General features: G+C 43.3%; 1 protein-coding gene across 5 annotated transcripts in view; it reads right to left on the reverse strand.

The window, feature by feature from the left end:
- The window catches only part of LOC124186560 (protein eva-1 homolog C-like), an 86938-nt gene extending 71821 nt beyond the window's left edge, over positions 1-15117 (reverse strand). For 3 of the 5 annotated variants that reach the window (XM_046578376.1, XM_046578377.1, XM_046578378.1), the window contains exon 1: positions 13571-14843. In XM_046578376.1, the coding sequence (XP_046434332.1) occupies positions 13571-13646 (76 nt within the window). In that variant the 5' untranslated portion in view covers positions 13647-14843. Of the gene's footprint in view, positions 1-13570; positions 14844-14870 lie in introns of those variants that run through there. The other 2 variants (XM_046578375.1, XM_046578374.1) reach the window with 2 other exon arrangements.
- Between the last annotated feature and the right edge of the window lie 4663 nt (positions 15118-19780).

Consider the following 19780-nt stretch of genomic DNA (forward strand, 5'->3'; position numbering starts at 1 on the left):
TTGTACAAGAGAGATCCGATATACCAATCTAGACGTGAATGTGAAAACTTCCTTAAAACTTTCCCCCGATTGTACGAGGCGGCTTCTCCGTTTTAACGCGTACCAACAAGACGTAAAGTTTGAAATGTTGAGAACACGTGCAGAGGATGACACCGTCGGTCAGAGCGAAATACCCAACCCAGCAAAGGACGTACGAAGGGCCAAAGGGGAACAGCGACTCGGCGACATCCGAAACTCCAAGGATCGGCAAAGCCGCGTTTATACCAAGAATGAGAGGGTATGTTCATCATTCGCGAAGGACAAAACTGCAGTTCTGGGTGGAGGAGAGGAGAGCGGGGGCGTCGCTGGACGTCGTCGTCGTTACGTTAAGCGCGTGTCGAATGCGAGCCGAGCGAAGCTAAGAAGCTCTCCCTTCCTTACGCCGGCGTCCCATCCCCGTAACGCGGTCATAAATGTCGATGAGGAGACAAAAGGGAGGAAGGGCGAAGGGTTAGGTCCCAGGCTTCCCGCAAACGCGGATAGTAGGCGCTGAGTGGAGTGTAAAATACGATACTTTGGAGGAAAGCTGCAGGCCGCATGTTATACCGCCACGACGGCAGCGGACGGATGGATGGCACACGTGTTTTAGATATTGTTCCTCGGTCGGACCGTGAAGGTTTGAAGAAAAGGAGGGACACCGTTTTTGAGAATTTCGGAAGGACAACCGTCTACCCATAGTGGATTTTAAAAGAGATTTTTTGAAAAAATTCTTTTTATGAAAGTTACAACAGCTGCGAAGAGAACCAAGAATATACGTTTGCGAGTAAATTTGAAGAGAAGAATCTACACCTTCGGAGTGCGGAAAATATCTACATGCCAATTTTATTTGGGGGTGGGGGTGAAGTTCGGAATTTGAAAAGTTTTGCGAACGCCTAATTCCTAATTATTTTGTGGCGAAACTTGAAGGAAAGAAATCGAACTTTCACGAAACAACGAAGTCTCTCGAATCTTCGGAAACTCGACGGCTCAAAGTTCCGAAATGCAAGATGCTGAGAATTCAAGTTACGATAGAGTAAAATTCCGAAAGTCAGAATACACTCACACAGCGTGGTTTACTCAACGAGTGGGTGGAAATAGTGAAAAAAAACCAACAAATTCAGAATTTGGCGCTTCCGGAACTTCAACCCCGCCCCGTTATTCGAACGAAAAAAATATCTAGACAGCGACTCAAACGTTGGCTGGTTGATCGAGGCGAGATGAAATAGTTGAAAAAAAGTATATTCAGATGTTTAGGGATTCGGAAATCGGAGAGAAGCGGCCAATCCCCTTTCACCCTTCTACTCTGCCACCTCGTGGGTGAGCTAATCGAGTAACGATGTTATCGCAGTGTAAAAAAAAAGAACCATCCGAAAGGTTGGCAGGGTGGACGATAGCTTTCTCGATACAAGCTCGAACGCGACGTCCAGCAACCCTTTGAAATGATCAAACAGCGGCCATTGTTGCTCAGGGGATGTTGCGCGGTATAGAGAGGCGTGTGACAGGGTTGAAAAAATTATAATCCAGATCAATGAAAAGGCTCGGAAAAAAGCAGGGAAAGTATTTTGTGAATAATTCAATCGACGAGAAAATTTATGTACACATAGAGCTGGTGAAATTGAAGCCATCACCCTGCGGGGTTGCTTTGAAAGAGGAAACAGAGAAAAGGAAAAAGAAAAAGAGGGAAGGAGAAAAAGAGACACGTGATGTAGAAACATAAGGAGCGCTCTCAATGCTTCGCGTCGCTCGGGATTTCGGGGACGGGATCCTTTCCTCAAATGCATAGAAAAAGGTCGCCCACGCCTCACTAAACAAAGCAATGAACTACTCGCCCGAAACGACGGGATCTTCAGAAGCAGTAAACCAAAGTATCCACAGGTCGTAACTTGTGGCGAGCACGTGTCGCGAGCAGTCCTTCTCAAATTTCGTCAGGTCAGGATCGCCTGGATTTTTTCTGGGACCAAACCGAACATCTTTGCAGGAATAGCGTGGAAAATCAAGGATTCAAAAACGAGCCCATATGTAAGTATGCACCGTGTTTGATGGGCGGTGATAAATCATCTTCTCTTTAAGACTGTTGGATGATTTTCGGCCCCGACTCAACGGCCGAAAACGAAAAGTTACGGTCTTTCAGTTTCGCAAAATTCGAAGAGAGAATCCAACTCGGTCCAAGTTGTCTCGTCTATTCAATTTCACGGTCTGAAGATAAATTCTGCAGCCTCGATGTACGTGGAGAGATAATTTTTGGTAAATCGTACGCGTGTCGCGTAACAAATCAAATTTCCGCTTCAGGGAAACTTGGTTTAACCGCAGATCACCGATTCTGATATCCGCCGTGATAACGCCTATGAAACGCAACGCGTATCACAAAAACCAAATTTACATTATTTGCAACACCGTCAAGGTTTGATTAGAGAAAAAAATAAACTTCCTCCGTAAATCCTCGCGTTACGATTTCACGGGTAATATGACACGACTGAAAGTTATCAGATAACGGACTGGCGTTCGGCTGCAAGAACGAGCAACTCGTAAAATCGGTTGTTGAGCATGTAGGCAGAGCAGGATAGCTGAATAGGTAGGCGGAGTTTGCACGGTGACGTGGATGGATCAGATTAAGTTCGACCCAATAAGCAGAGTGACGCGTTACTTCCGCGGCTGATTCAGACAAGCGAAATCCCCGACCCCGAGTCTGCGGGTTATACCTAGAACCAGCCGACAATTCAGCCACTGATCGCCGGATATCTAGCGGTGATTAAAGGGAGCGAAATAAAAAGTTGTGTAAGAATAAGAATGCGAATAAGGCGAGAGGGAAACAGGGATGGAGAAAGACTGAGGGAAAGAGAAGGGCGAGGAAACGAATCACCAGCGACAATACGACCCGTTTCAATTTCTTTGTCCAATTACTCGGTAAGTTATGATCGACGTTTTTCATCCTACATTCGCTGCGACCTCGTTAAAATAAAAACTAAACGGTCTGCAACCCTTTCAGTAACACATTACCGTGCTTAGTCAACTTTTTTCTAACAAGATAGTATTCTGTGATTTTTGGGTCGCCGATGACGAATCCGAAGCCACTGATTAAATTCACCGTGCTGAATTTACGAAAACTGATTTTAGATTCGCAATCAGCGATCCGAAACACTTGGAATTTACGTAAAACGGATCAATTTTTTTTTTTTTCAATCAATTTGTTTGTGACAATAATAACGTACGGCAGTAATTACTTTCGAATATCGAAAACCTGTATACCAGTATACTATCGGAACTAGCAAAAAACTGCGAGGAAACATGTTTTCAAGCTTCTCTAAATACCCGAAACATGGATATAAAATGGGTGATAAGAATACTCATTGACATGCCTCAAAGGGATAAAGCTAACCTTCTGACGTAAAAATTATAGAATCGTTTTTCAAAATTCTAAAAAACGTCAAGAATGTATGTATAATATCTGCCTCGTTTTCAAATATCTGTACAGACCAAGGCGGAGTCTGACGCCAGGTCAAACATTAGCATACTTATACCCAGTGGAAGTTGGCTTCTGATCCTGGGAGTCTGACAAAGCGGACGGTATAGGACGTACGTACATACGTACGAGGTAGTTCAAAGTCGAGACTACCCAGCGACTTGAAATTAGTTTGAGAAGTGATTCACGTCGACTAGCAGGCACTCTCGCACATTGGACCGGTAATGACCGACCAGGCATGTGTAACTTGTGCGTGCTTACATAGCAAAGTGAGATAGGTCATCGATGCAGCCACGGAGAGAGCATCGGCGAAGATGGAAGCTCTCGCACGTGCCTTTAACGACACGGAAAAATCGTGGACTATTTCACGTGTCCCCGTAGCGTGCGGGAAAGAATTAAATCCCTGTAATATTGCAGGTATCCGGGACAATACCCGGAGGTTATACGAAACGGTGGTCAGGGGGAGAAAATAGGGATTCGTGCGCGTGGGTGAAATGTATGGGTGCACGGATAATGGTACGTCTCTAAAAGTTGATATTACACCCGGAGTAAGGGTTATACATTTTAATGGAATATCAAGGGGTCCGTGAGGATATTCGTGAACCCACGCACACGGCCGCATTGCGGAATGGTGGGCGAAAACAGAGTTAAACTCTTTTTAAACGCAGGACCATCAAAAGTAACCGTCGAAGGATAAATAATTCATCGAGGGTCGAAGTCGGCGTGTGTAGATATGTACGTATACTGTGCTCGACGCCTCCTATCCTACCACAAAACACACCCCGAGAGCAATTTGACCTCGATAAAACGATGAATGAGACGATAATTAAATAGTCATAATCCGTTTGCCTGTTAGGCTCGTTCTCCACCATTCTAAGAGATGAGCCTGGCAAAACGAGATAAAGTTGACTTCTTTTGTCTTATCTTTCTCGAATTGCGATATTTACAAACTGTGTCTGGAACAACGATTGGATTTCTGACTAGTCCCGGAAGGTGTTGTGTTTAAAGGGGGACAGTCTAAGATCATGCCTAATTTTAGGAGTTTTTTTAAAGAGTATGAAAATACAGAGAAATTTAAGTTTGAGGGCTTTGTTATTTATAGTTTCAAGAATATTGTAGAATTTTTTCATTGAAATTACTAACAAAATGACGGCACGGTGCTTATATGTAGCGAACGACCACGTTTTCAATCCGATGGCGCAGATTCCGCGGTCAAATTTTATCCGATCGACTTGAAATTTTGACAAAATCTTTAAAACTTGTTCATCGATTCGAGCTCCTGGCTAGATTTTTCGGTCTCAATCCCAGAATTTTTTGATTAAAATTTTTTGAACTATTTTTTGGTCACGTACTTGAAATTTCTTTTTCGCAACATTTGGGCTACGAGCTCGAACCCGAGGAAGTGTTCTTGGCTCAAAAAATGTTTCTGTCCGTTAGAAGTCGAACAGCGAAGTCAGGAGATGCGCCACCGCAAAAGGCCTCAAGTTCGGAGTCATCCGCTACTTTAATTTATTAATTATTTTGTTATTACTTTCAATGAAAAAATTCTAAAATGTTCGTGAAACGGTAAATAACAAAGCCCTCAGAGACAAAGACTTATAAAAATAGGTACGATATTAGACCGTCCAAGCTGTACCCCCACTTCCCATTAACAGATACAACGCCGCAACGTGGTAAAAATTCTGATGATATCTAAGAAATTGAAGGCAGTCAATTATTACCTGTATCCGAGTTCTCGATTAGCGGGATGAAACGTCAAGTTTAATTTAATTAATCAAACGACTGGGTTCGGAGTTACACTACAGCTTCTCCACCAAGGCGCGCTATTTCCGTTTGCGAATACATCCCATCATGCCGAGGTATATGAGGCATGTGAGGAGAGGAGGGTGCAAATTGGCCGAGTAAATATTTGCCACGAGTCGCATGTCGGTCTCCGCTCGCGTCGAGCATTATAGGTATACCTGCAGGCCACACCGGAGGCGGTATGTCTTCTTGGCACTGACAGAGAGATGCATTCTGGGAGTAAACCGACCCAGGTGTGGGTGCACTGTGCCTGGCAGACTAAACGACGCGACGAGGCGGCGGAGCAAGGCAGCGAACCAGCGAACCAGCGGGCGTGTAGCGAATTTTGTTTGTTCGGGAAAACGGCGCAAACATGACGCTGCTGGGCAAGGAGCATGAGTAGAAGAGCAACGAGGGTGAAAAATGCGAGGGTGGAAATAGGAAAGGACGGCGAGAGAATAGAGAGTGGAGATAAATAGAGAAGCGAGCGAAACTGCGATACGTGTTGCGTAGAGTGAACGGAAGGAAAATAACGCCGACGCGTTACGAAGACGCGCAAACTCCATTTTTTTTAAGTTTTTTTTTTTCACTTCATTTTCGTAATGCACATATATTCAAGTATGTGCACAGAAAATTTCATGTCGATCCGACAAATATTCTCCAAGTTACGCGCACACTTGCAAAGACGCCACGGAGCGTTTGAAAGTACTTTTGAAACTTTGAACGCGTACTTCTCAAGACTAGGTATTCAAAGACGGTGAAAAAAATATCTCAAAAATGGCTGAACCAATCAGTCTCAAAATTTCAAGCACAAGCTTTATGAATACACCTTCAGTCCTTGACCGAAGGTTTTTTCTCGCTGATAAATATTTTACATTTTATAAACAAACAAAGGCAAAAATTCTTATGTAAAATCGAAATTTTGTTTTGAGAAGCCACAGTTATGTTAAAAATTAATGTTTTGCTTACTCCTTCGATCAAGCACTAGATAATACCTTATGTTGACTAAATCTTTTTTGTCTTTTCATTTCGAATGATCCAGTCCAGAAATATCTTGCTCACCGCAGGATGCCTTTTTTAAGAGATGCTGCCGGAAATCGGCGGTAGCAGCTTTAAACATCAGTATTTTTACAAATAAAACACATGAGAATGGACTTCAATTTTACCCCAATGTGTATATAAATTTTTATATTAATGAACTGAAATGTCTCTCCATCAAAAATCTTTGAAAAATCGCTTTTTTCTGCCTACTGACTAGGTATAACCCCTTAAACCGCTGAATCTGCTAATTCGAAATTCATGGATATGTTGGATGTTGATAAAAGAGGGATGGAGAAAGTGCTTCCTCTCTCTCTCTCTCTTTGTCTCACTTAGTGATCTTCTTAGTGAGTTGCTGGCTTTTCGCCAGACCAGAAATCTAGCAGGTCGTATATTATTTTCTAAAATCGAACGCGCAAATTCATTCCTTACAGGGATACGTCATCGGGGCACGAGGCGTATTAAACGTGTTTGACGAAACTAACGTGAAACAGTTTCTTTTTGTCCACGAGTTTGAAATCTTCGAAGAGATAATAAAACTCTCTCAAACAGACGACTAGACCGTAAAATTCTGTCTCACAGCGAAATGAGAAGTTCAAGAACACGATAATCTGATATTCTCATTATTACTATTTTTTCCCATTTTTTTTCTTTTTTTTTCTTTTCTTTTCTTTCTTTTAATCTGGTTTCTTTCAAAAAGTGTCAAGAGCTGGGCGGTGAACGATAAAGGGGCGATGACGAACAGTTCAATTAGGGGATGGATAGAGATATATTAATTAAGGAGGCTGGTGTACCTACTCGAGGATGAAAATTACGAGGTGAAATATGAGGAGAGAGACCCTCTCGAGACGTTGGACACTGTGGGGTAAGATTAATTTAAGGGATGAGCCGTGAGAAAGAGACGCTCGAAAGAAGAAGAAGAAGAAGAAGAAGAAGAAGAAGAAAAAAAGGACGGCGCAGAGAAAAGAACGAGATACAAGAGCAACGACGACGAAAAGATCACGTGACACGTGCGAAGAACTAATGAAGATGCTCGAGAGCACAAAGACGATAGAAAAGAAGCTTTCAAATCATAGCCTCCGCGTTCGTGGGACCTGTAAATACTTTCATGATTTATTGTACGCGAAATATGAAAATTTTTACACGCGGACTAAATTATATGGCAAAATTAAAAATTCTTACTTTTCTTTTAACTTTTGTCTCCTGTTACATCAATTTTCCATCGTTTATAGAAATTAGGCAACTCGTTATACTTTTCACTCTCTCTCTCTCTCTCTCTCTCTCTCTCTCGTTTTATCTTCACGCCAAAGTTTAATTTTCCCGAAGGACTCCCTGATCGTCTTAAGAAAAACAGAAGAAGAAGAGAGGAGAATCACTACCTTATCCGAACATAGAATCTTCCTTCACATTCTTCCCACAAGTATCCCGGCAAACAAGAAACCAACTCCGAAAGTGAATTCTAGTAGAAATTCTTTGTCGGATTACTGCAGATATTCCAGCGGTAGTAATCCGTGGGCACGGATGTGGAAGAGGTGCTGCGTAATGAGCCGATCCATTGTTATTCAAAGAGTTCAAACAACTTGCTCCCAACTATTTTTATCACCATACCTAATTCTTTTTTTCCTCCTCGCAGAAATGGACTCAGAACTGCAGGAAATGAAGAGAAACAAATACCGTTTCAACAACTCGTCCACAAAATGCCATTTGTATACTCGACAAACAAGATGATGAATAAGTAGAAGAAGAAGAAGAAGAAGAAGAATAAGAATAACGAAGTACAGCGAGACAGCGAAAAAAAAAAATAAAAATGATTAACCAAGCGTGTGCTGGGAACGTGAATATTTAATCCATGTTTTTCATCATATATCGTGTTTTTTATTGCATGTATTATTAATCGCTAGACCTGTGAGTCACGGTAAGTAACAAAGTAGGCACAGAGAGTCTGTCGTAGAAGAACAAACGAGCCGTCCGGTAACACGTGTGCTGATATTAATCTTAGGCACGGTTGAATCGCGTCAAGTTGAAAAAGCAACGTGCGAGCTGTCGAGGTTAGGCGTTAGGCGTTAGGTCGGACCTTCGCCGCTGCCAAATTTGGTCTCTCGGTCAGGCAACTGACGATGAGATAGCCGGTCGATACTATTTGGACAACGGATAATTCTCAGAGGCACGTCCTTGAGGTCAACGACTGGCATGTATGCAGACGCACGGTGGGCCCTTCACCGTAGAAGCGAACACTCGACGTAAAATTATCCGGCACAAATTACGCGTTAATTTAACGCCAACGATCGGCGAGTACGCCTGCCGCAGGAACGTGTTCAAGAGATACGGAAACTCCGTTTCGTATTATTCCTGCATCTTGTACCAGGCCGGCCGATAAATCTCCATCACGAAATTACCTGACTTTTCCACCTTTTCCAGACAAAACTTTCATCATCTTTTTTTCCCTGACCAATTCGGATAAATTGGTCACAGCTAATTGAAAATAACACAGGCATTTTCCGTATCATTTTCTTTTTTCCCCCCCATCTAGCCCGTGCGCAATATGGTTTGTGAGGTAATATTTGGGAGTATTCAAAGTTAGAAGAGAACCCTTCGAGCGATGGTAAAAAAACATTGTCGCACCTATTTGTATGAACAAAAAATATAGTAAAGGATTCCCCGACTACTCCAGAATTTCCGAATTCCATGACATTTTCAGGTTTTTCAGAATTCCCTGACCACGGTGGCCACCCTGTTAATAAGCGTCAATTGTAAGGATGACCGGCTAATTTAATGATACGGGAATAAAGAATGTCGAGATAATGAGGCAAAAAATATGGGGGGGGATTGGTAGTGACAAATGTACCCACGAGGAGGAATTTAATTGCCTCTCTCGTGAATACATGCGTGTATAACACGTTCGGAGAGAGAGAGAGAGAGAGACAGAGTGAGAGAAGCGGGAAAACATGTTGGAAATATTTACACAACGTTTTAAAAGTTCGAAAAGAAGAAGAAGAAGAAGAAGAAGAAGAAGAGAAACAAATGCCACACGTGTTTACTCAAGGCTTAAGGCGACAATCCGGTAAAGAGAGGGTCGCAATTCGAAACACGTGAGGGAAGAACTTCCCTTCCTGGGTGGTCTCTCTTCTATTCCATGCGGCGCGATAATACTCTTTCCTTTCAAAGTTAAGGGTTCCAATTTTTACGCCTCCTCCCCACCTCCCCGCGTACAAAAGGATCCTTCGTCGCACAGCGAGCCCCTAGAGAAAACTACCACTTCGAGAAAACGTTCAATTTTTTTTTTTTTTTTTTTTTTTCGTCATCCCTCCACGAATTTAAAGCCGAAATAAGTTTCTGATATACACGTACGTACACGTATGTACAGTTGGAAGATTAGTGGAGGAAAATTCTTTCCAATGTGAAATCCAAAACTATCTTCACAATTCCTACATCATAAATGTTCAATAGATACAATTCGGAAACTGGTCGTCAGTCCTTTTCTTGTTTCTAATTTCGTTTCGACACAGCAAACGGCTTTAGACCAGCCTTGAACCAGCCCTCGAACTTCACGGGCGTTCATCTAAAGATGTTTGGATGTGATTCTCTAAACTTCAAAACGTAGAAATTTTGCGTAGTGAAAAGTCAACATTTAATTTTCCGGGTGATTACAATAATTTCCTTTTTTTCTTTGAGAACAGAGAAACGGCAAGTTAAAAATTCCTAGTTCTTCAACTTAATTAAACCTGACACAATTACCTTAACGTAATCAATACGTCGGGATGCAGGCGAATGATTAGGATTCGTGAAAGCCGCAGCTAAAACACGACCGCATGCCCCGAGGCGCGTGACCGGATACACGAACACGCGGCGTATTCGCGGTGTTATGCAACGGAATCCACTTACCGAAGCATAATTAGACGTCCCGCACGATCGACGAACCATGTTTGTCGGTGGATGGACACGATAGATTCAAAATTCTACGCGTTTGGAATTGTTTAACCGAAGACGTCATCTTGGGCCGTTGGCAATTTGCATGGAATCGAATTGGAATAAAGTTAAGAAAAAAAAAAAGAGCAGACGTCGAGGAACAATTTTTCATCCTTGTCAATGAACACTTGGGAAAATTGCGGTACCTTGGTACTAACGATTCAACAAATCTGCATGGGAATTTCAAGCTTGATATACTCGCGAGAGGAAAATGAAACGCACGTATCAACGGAATCGCTCCATCAAGCGGGGCTCAGTCAGCAACGGTTATCCCGCGAATATTGCCGGTGCACCGGTGTGCCGAAATAATCCAAAATTGAATTCCATTTCAACAACGACGTTTAAAATCTGGTTTTGATCAAACCTCGCGATTAACCTGACAAGCAGAATTATTTTATTCCTACCCATTATCCTGTTTTTCATTACCCCAGATACACAAAATTCGAAAACATTTAATCAAACCGCCGGGACAAGACTCGATCCAACTACGAATAAATGAATTTCATTCATCGATAGGAGAAATTTTCGTCAAATACGTTCTCAACGGATAAAATAGAATCCAATCACAGAAATAACGATAAGCACGATGCTGAAAAACAACGACTGTCGAATGGTACAATATTACTTCGCAAATGTAGATAGTTGAACAAAAGTATAGATTTGCCATTTGTTTGCTTGTTGGTAAAATTCGATGTGTATATGCATATTTATTGCCGTCGGTACAAAGAGCTCAATAAAATACATCCGTGGCCAATATCGACGAGGCGAGTGGCGGTGATATCAGCGGTGGAAATGCGACTCGCATTTTCCTTTTTTTTTCCTCCTTCCTCTCAAGTGATCGTAAACCGCAGATCGTGGATAACCAATTTTACTGGTTCGTTCCTCTCGTCGCCGGTTGATTGATCCGCGATGATTCCGACGCAGGCACCGCGGGACTCCTTGCTCGAGGCACGATCGTCCTTCGGCAGAGCAGCTTGCAAGGGCCAATTGACGCAGGTTCCAGGATGCTGGCAGCTTCGTAGATCATCGGGAAGGACCGGATCCGCGATAATCGCTTTGAAAAACTTGAGTCGCATTTTCCACCGTTAATATCATCGCGACAAGCCTGTCAATAATTGTGCCAATTTTCTTGGATTTCCCCACGTCGTTGGCAGCTCCAATCCAGAGTGATCCTCCACGTTCAAGCCAGGTTGACACCAGAAGCTGCGCACCGTCTTCCCTCTGATACGTCGAATATTATGTATATTATTGGGCTCCTTGTGTATTACCTTCTGTGTGATAGGTTTTCGAGATGATTGAGAAAATAGTAAGAGCAATAATAATAAGAGTTCACGTTTCAAACATCTCATTGAATAATGTTTCTTTTATTATTTCAAGCATTGTAATAATGTGGGTGGTAAAAAGGTCGAAGCTAATAAACTCGTTTCAATCTAACTAAAATATACGTACAAAAATACCTTCAAGCCGAGCAAATTATTGTATAATATTTTACTCCACGATTACCATTCAACCTTTTTTCTAGCATCGTGTTTGTGAATTTCGGTTCCCAGATTCAACCTGCTTATATACAAAATTTTACAGAGTCTACGAGCACTTGAGTATTAAAAAGAAATCACAGATTTCAATTCAAGCTTCAGATTCCTGCGAGCAAATTTGAGTTTCTAACGCAATTTTCACATTTTCTACGGGTTTCTCGTTGGAATAACGACATGGCATGTCTGGAACGAGAGAAAGGCGAAACGTTTTCCGATGAACGATTATAATTCACCGGAAGTTTCGACAGCAGAGGGGGGGGATGATAAATAAATATGACGGTAAGTATATATTAGGATGAAAATACATCCGTTATTATATACATATACGGCTCCACGGTTTGTTCTCACTGCAATACCGCCATTTCTGAATTCAAAAGTCTAGTGAAATACGGAGGAGCTAGCGTCCTTTATTTGTGTCGACTTGAACGAGAACGGAGCAAGCTCAGGGTGAGCTATGCAGGCCCCTCTGCCTCTTCCTCTTCCTCCCTCTCTTTTTCTCGAGAAATTTATGAGATAGAAAACTTTTTAAACTTTGCCGAGCGTTGTGGAATCGCGCATCGGGTAAAATCACAATTTCCGATTCTCGAACGTGCCAATTACATTAACAATTTATGGGGTATTCAAAGCGCCGAATGCCACGGGGTGGGTTCATATCTATGACGCGACGCGACGCGACGGGCCGCCGGGGCAAAACCACCTCCCAAATATAGCTATCCGTCATTTAAATATATGATCGAGCGACGTCGCATCTGAATCGAAATTATTCCAATGCCTAGGAATAAATCCAATTTATACGATAATTCCACTATCGTTGTGTCCCTATATGTATACGGGCCATTCCACGCCAACTCAGTAAACGTTTGACCGTGACATTTTTTAATTTCACCACGGATTTTTCCTACGTTATTACAACCCCTGAAAAGCTTCCTAGAAAGTTTTCAATTTTTTTTTTTTTTTTCAACCGCTCGTCTTCACCCTATGATTTTTTAAACCTATCTCAACAACACCCAAATTAATTTCGATGAAAAGAGAAAAAACGAGATCCAGTTCTTAATCTTGCGTGATAATGTTCCGTTTCGGAAGCCCAATGTTTTTTCTTCTTATTTCGCAAAAACAAATTATAACCAATAAATAAAAACCAAGAAGGGAAGGAACGAAGGGCTTGTCGGAAGACAGTTTTTCATTAGGTGATGAGAAAATTCGGAATCGTTCGAAAGCCGCGTAGGTACACACATGAATAACGCAGAATAAATATGGTGTATCGGGGAAAGTCCGACCGACCCAACTTTGAGGGATGAAAAGGCTTTGGGAGGCTTGTCGCTGTGTACCGGCAGCCTGCACCGGGAGAGGCAGAGACGAACGAAGGAGGATCTACATGGATTTCCCTCGCTACAACGGTAGTCAGAGGTTAATTCCGCGCGGCGTTCGAGTCTATAATTTGAACGCCAGACACGCCCTGAACCCCATCCTCGTATCTCCCCCTCCCTCGGCGAGCGAAGGCGTGCGAAGGCATAAGAGGGTGAATAAAAATCGTATTAAAATATTACACCAAATATCCGGGGGAGAAGAAGCGCCGAGGGTGGAAAAGCTCCTCCGCTCGCGTGCATTATGCACACGCTACGCCGGGGCTGCTCGAAGCTCGGAGAGCCGGTGATCAAAGGCGAGGTTAGGGCCCAAGGTGTGTAATAACATCGAGGAGCCCTCGCCTCCACCTGTTCCCCGCCCTCCAAGACGCTTTAATATTAAAACTTTGCTGAATAATTTACGTTACCCAAATTATCCGTCGTTACGTGTTGCAGGCACATCAGCAGGAGCAGCTCGACGGCGAAGCACCAGGTAGCGATCATGATGGGGTACCGCTCAGCGTTTAACCACACCGTTAAAATATCACTAAAACCACCCCGCCAAGGCACGGCATTACTTTCAAAAACGCCGGCCGAGATACCCGAGAATCGGACTCGAAACACTCCACTTCACTCCACTCCGCTCCTCGTCTCGGTTTTCGGCTACCTTTGGAATAAAATTATAGTTTAGAACAACGGAAAGTACTGTTTTACATCGTCGATCGCGATCGAAGAACGAATGCGGCGAGTAATTCAATTTATTCACCGAAAGCTTTCCACTTTCTCAAATATTTCTCATCTCGGAGCGATAAGTTAACGTCACGTTCGCCGTGAGCCGAGAGATGAGACAAATACCGGAGGATCTATATCCCCTGGTTGTGCGTACAAAGGCGTCTGTTATTTGTTTCTAAGGTCGGTCGAGTCGCGTCTGGAATTAGAGGCCCTCCGGAGGATTTAAGAGGGGGGGGGAGGAGGAGCGTCGCACTTAAACTCCTCACTCGCTCACTTCACTCGCTTCGCGCACAACGGGATTAGATTCAAACTTTTCTCTTGTTTATACACCGTTTGAAGGTTGCTTATAGACAAAAGTGCCCGGGTAATATCTCGGGGATTATCTCTGCTATTGTGAATGAAACGCCGCTGCGCGGTTAACAGGTGAGGTGTTTGAACACGCACACACCCGCCCACACCCGCGCGCAAACGCACACACGCACGAATTATTATTATCCTTCTCTCAAAGGCTCGCTGCCAAACACGACCACCTTTTGCGTTGTATTCGGAGCAGCTTGTTTTATCGACGAATCGATATCAGGAATTAATAAATTTCAACACCCCTGCACCACGTTTTTATTTTAATTCGTATTAATATAAAGGCTCGTAATTAAAACTTCACTCATTCTATTGTCGTACACGAGGCACGAATTCGGTGACACTCGAAAGCAAACGGGATAAATATTTATCACCGATCAGTGTAACTCGACGATTTCATTTCACTGCGGTTTCGATTATACCACCATGTTTATAATTTAAGTTTCGTTCCACACTTTCGGGGTTTAATAATTACTCCAACCTTCTTATTACTTCTCCCCGGAGCTTACAACAGCCGTGTCATAACGGCAGTGTTTTACATCGAACGATCAACATCGCCGACTCGATCACTTCGCGAGAGGAGGAAAAACTACCAAAAAAAGAAGAAAAAAAAAGACCAGCAACGAAAAATTTCAATACCTCCGATTACAGGCGATCACTTTGTAACGAAACCCGACCGCCGACACCGAGATAAATAAGATCTCAGGGTAGCGCGGTTACGTCTCAAGCTGATGAGGAGGGGGAGGGGAGGACATATATCGAGCGTTGGGAAGTTGAGCAGCGTGTACGTGCGTGCGTCGGGACGGTCGGCGCGCGACTGAAGCCCGACGGGGATTTTAAACCTGGCACGGAATGTGACGTCACGCGACGAGAGCGCGCGCTCAAACGACCCGCAGGCTGCCTGACTGACTGACTGACTGACTAACTGATAGGATGGGATAGGATGGGATGAAACCGAACTGAGGACGCGACGCGACGATTCGACTTTGTCGTCAGATGTGGAACTGACGCGGCGGAGCGCGGCTCTTCTTTTCTTTGATTCTTCTCGGCGAAGGAAATTTTGAGAATAAATTAGGCGACGAAAAAAGAAATATTCCACCCACTGTCAAAATGATAAACTTCACTTAACCTCAGACTCGGACGACTATATGTTTGTGTTATTTGTCACATTTCTGTTAATGAATGTGAGACAAATTTTGGTAATTTTAACACACAAGTTGTCATATCAAGGTTTGATTTACAATTTTTACTTTTTTTTTCCACTTAATCATACGCTAAAAATGGTTAAATGATCCCAAAAATTTGAGTGGACATTACTGGGACATTTTTTTTTTTTTTTTCTAATCGTGTGTGTTTTCAATTTTCTACACTTGGACTTTCTACACATCCTGTCAATCGGAAATTCTAGTTTTTTTTAACCCTACGCTACGCGGAAGTTACCGCTAAAGCTGTAAAACTGAATAAACTTGACCGAGCAGGTTCTCGGCTCGAGATAAACTCGGGGTGCTGCAATTCAACTCGTGCAAAGTCGTGAGTCGAGATGAACCGGGGGTGGCTAAACGAAGAGGGCTGCACGGCTATCAAGTGCCGAGGCGGGCCATGTGGGCCTAAATTGAAGACAAGAAGGTCTCGAAATACCCGGAGTAGCTCGCGTCTGTTTGAGATAACGGCGTTTAATTTTATTTATCCGGTTCCTGGGGCCGGGGGTTGCTCGAGCTTTGGCAGGAACGAGCCTGCCGAAAACCGTGGAACCCGAGACGAGGTTAGCCGCTCGAAATGAACTTCATTCCGCGTAGCGTTTCCTCGTTACGTCTCTTATTTTCTCCTTCTCCACTTCCGCCCGCGAATATCACTCTTGCGTGTGAACTCGCGTTGATTCACCCATACGTGCTTTCTGGGTCAAGGGAGGCCTCGTTCATTGCGTTATGCGTTAAATCGCGAACGCGCGGCTTCACCGCCGATGTACGTACAAAAGAGATAACGAATTTCGCCTGTCATCCAGGGGTGGATGACAAGTCTGTAAAACTGTATTATACGTTTGTGATAGAAAAGGCTTCGCTCGTTATCGACGTCGTTACTCGTTGTTTACTCGACGGTTAATTAAACCTGCTAATTGTAGGTTGGATAAGCGTTTCAAATCTGGCTAACGATAAGCCAACTGTAAGTCACAGTCTGTAAGGCTGCGATACGCGGCGAGAACGTGCCGGAGCTTGTCGAGCGTGAAAGAACGAATTCAACCGAGATTCTTTTAATTGTTGAAACATCGCTGTGCGTACAAAGTCCGAAAGTTTTGCTCTTCGCTTCTACGTCGGTGATGAAAACGGGAATCAGGGCTGAATAATTAATATGAGCTCAGGGAAGAATTTAAGCTCTTTACTTATAGGTACGCATGCGAGCGAAGCTTGCGAGGTTCTCACCGACATAGAGCTTTTTCTTCGGTGCGGGGTTGAAGTTCCGAATTTGAAAAGTTCCGAAAGTACCTAGTTCCGAATTATTTTGTGGAGAAACTTGAAGTAAAGAAATGAAACTTTGGAGAAACGACAAAGTTTCGAATGGTCGGAAAGCCGACGGCTCAAAGTTATGAAATGCAAGATTCCGAAAATTCAATTTACGACAGAGCAAAGTTCCGATAGAGAAAAATTCCGGAAATTAAAACATACTCACAGAGCGTGGTTTACTCAACGAATTGGTGTTAAAAAAGTGAGAAAAACCGAAAATCGGAACGACCAGGATTCCGACGGTAAAAATATTCAATGTCCAAAACAATGAAAGATCAAAGTGGTGAAATTTCATCGAACTGCAAGTCTTGGATAATTCGGAATTTCGATTATTTAGATTTCAAAATTTTCTCGCTTACGTACTTTCGGAACCTGGACTTGTCAGAGTTACGCCCTTTCGGAATTTTTCCCTTTCGGACCATTCAAAACTTTGATATTTCGTCAAAGTTTGATTTCCTTACTTCAAGTGTCGCCAGCAAAAAATTCGGAACTAGGCGCTTTCGAAAGTTTTAAGATTCGGCATTTTAACCCCGCCCTTTTTCTTCTCTACTTTCTCCGCCCCTTCCTCAGAATCTCCACAGAAACTTGAGAAAATTCGTGACACAGAATAGGTCGAGAGAGGGATAGAGAGTGCGGGATGAGAGACCTCCTCGCCTACCCTGGAAGAGTTATGCACGTCTGTGCAGTTGAGCTCGTAAAGCGCATCCTCTCCTTCCTGGCAACGCCTGTACCTCCTCCTCGATCCTGCACCACGTTTTCTAACTTGACTTGCCGAAAGTTTCTGTCTGTTTGTTTATTTATTATCTCTCCGTTTCTCGTTCCCGTTTCCCCCTTTTCTTTCTTTCTTTCTTTCTTTCTTTCAATTCCTCATTATTAGATGGAAATGTCAAGTTTACGTAATATCCTTGCGACTCTGAAATCGTTTTGCGGAAAGATATTCGCCTATCCACCGTGTAATAATACAACACGGAGGTAAAAGCTCGATCGTTCACAGGCACGTGAGTACATCTGTATACTTACATCGAGGCCTCATCTTCGCTGCGAGCAACAGAGAGAAGCGAAGAAAGCGTACACGGGTTAGGATACTACTAATAGGGCTATCAGTCAACTCTTGAAATAAATATTTGAACGTTGACGGAGGTGCGAAGTAGTAGCTGCTGGTAGGAAGGAAGAAGAGAGAAAGACGACCGGAGGAAAGAGCAGGAGAAAAAGTAACCAGGAAGACTCAAAAACCTCGTTGAAACGTTGGAAGATTTATTTTTAACACCTATTTTTTAATTTGGTAAACAAATTTTTTAATGCACGAGCATACGCAATCACGGTTAATTAAAACGTAAATCGAAAAGGTGCAACCACGGTGCAATCGCAGAACGAGGAGCGGTCCGATGCGCCAACACGAAATACGCAACGAGCAGAGAAATGAAAAATGTTCTGGGGTCTATTTTCGACCAAGACACTGCAGCGTAAACGGATCTCGGTCTTATGAACAGAACCGTATCTCTTTCTCCTCGGGTTATGCGTTGGCGCTCATCGTCGGCTATCCGGCGCTGCTGGATCGCACTGTTAAAGCGGCATCAAAGAAGGGCGATGACGAGGAATGACCGAGGATCTAGGAGCCCCGGTTTTTCGCTCTTCGTCCAACGCACGCGGGCTGAATTATCACACTGGAAAAATGCCCACTTGATAGGATGCCGAATAACGTAATTCCAAGCTTTGAACTTTATTTCTGGACAAGTTTCCGTCGAAGGAATTTTTCGACGATGGTTAAAGTCGCGTCGGATCTGGTCCGAAAAAATTCCAGCACGCAAATGACCTGTCATTTTTTTCGCAGCTTCTTTCTTTTTCTTTTTCCATGGCTCGCCTGCATGCCTGCAGTTTTATGGACCGTGTGTGATCTTCAACCTTACAGCTTTGCCCGTGGGATCAGGAGGTCGGAAACATGCCTCTTGACTTTTTTTCTTCGGAAAATGACGAGTTAGAAAGAGGAAAAGAGGAGGAACGGGCTGATTAAAGATGTTGGAAAGCCAGAGTCAAGACGTTGCTGTCAAAAACCATGTCCCTGAGCTTACGACGCACGCATTTTACGTAGAATAGAGAATCAGCGGAAGAGTGAGGAGCGGACTGCAGCAGCAGAAATATCCTGAGACGGAGGAAAATTGCTTCCGCGGTTAATCTCCGGTTCGAAAAAAGAAAAACCTGTACCTACTCCTCGATATCGTTTCTCTTGTTACACGCGTTTCCGCAATTCGCGTCACACGTCTTTGGCAATTTTCTGTGAGAACTGTTATAACCTGCTGCAGAAATAACTCGCAAGTTATTTTCCAACCCCGAGACCCAGTCGCGAGCCGCTTCATCCATCAACCATACATTCCAGCCTGTCTACGCTTATGATGTGTATTTTCTTTTTTCTCTCCTCCCCCATTCTAATTTGGACGGGAATTAGGACCCGAGGGCAAAAACCAACGTGGAATTATGGAAAATATATTCTGCCGCGGGTCGTTTTTTGAATCGAGGCGCGTGTATGGCTCCAGCACTTTTGCCAATTGCTTGACAAAGCTCATTACGATAATCGGGCCTGGTTAAAAATTTATCACAGGAAATGAAACGCGATATGTTCCAGTGAAACGGGATAGGTAAGCGAAAAATTCTCATTTAAACGGGACAATCCTGTTTTACGGAACACTGCGTTGAAAGCGCGACGTAACGAAATAAACAGAGAGACGAAGCTACGGAATACTCGCTAGTTTAATATTCATACGCTTGAATCAGTAATTTTATAATTAATTCCATACGCGATAATCTAAAGACAGAATAAAATCGATCGAATCTGATGGATTTTTCCTAATTTTAAAATACTTTGAAATGAAATACTTATGTCTAAGCTATTTCTTCGGGAGATTTAAAGGAAATTCTCCCAACTCGCAAGTACATAAGCGTGAATAATGTATCCAATATGCGATTATTGCGTATGGAATAAATTAGAAAAGTACTAGATCCACGTGTACGAACCGTCATGAACGGGTTTCGGCGATGCTTGGATTCGACGGCTGA

The sequence above is a fragment of the Neodiprion fabricii genome, chromosome 7 (genome assembly GCF_021155785.1).
Source record: "Neodiprion fabricii isolate iyNeoFabr1 chromosome 7, iyNeoFabr1.1, whole genome shotgun sequence".
Classification (NCBI taxonomy): domain Eukaryota; kingdom Metazoa; phylum Arthropoda; class Insecta; order Hymenoptera; family Diprionidae; genus Neodiprion; species Neodiprion fabricii.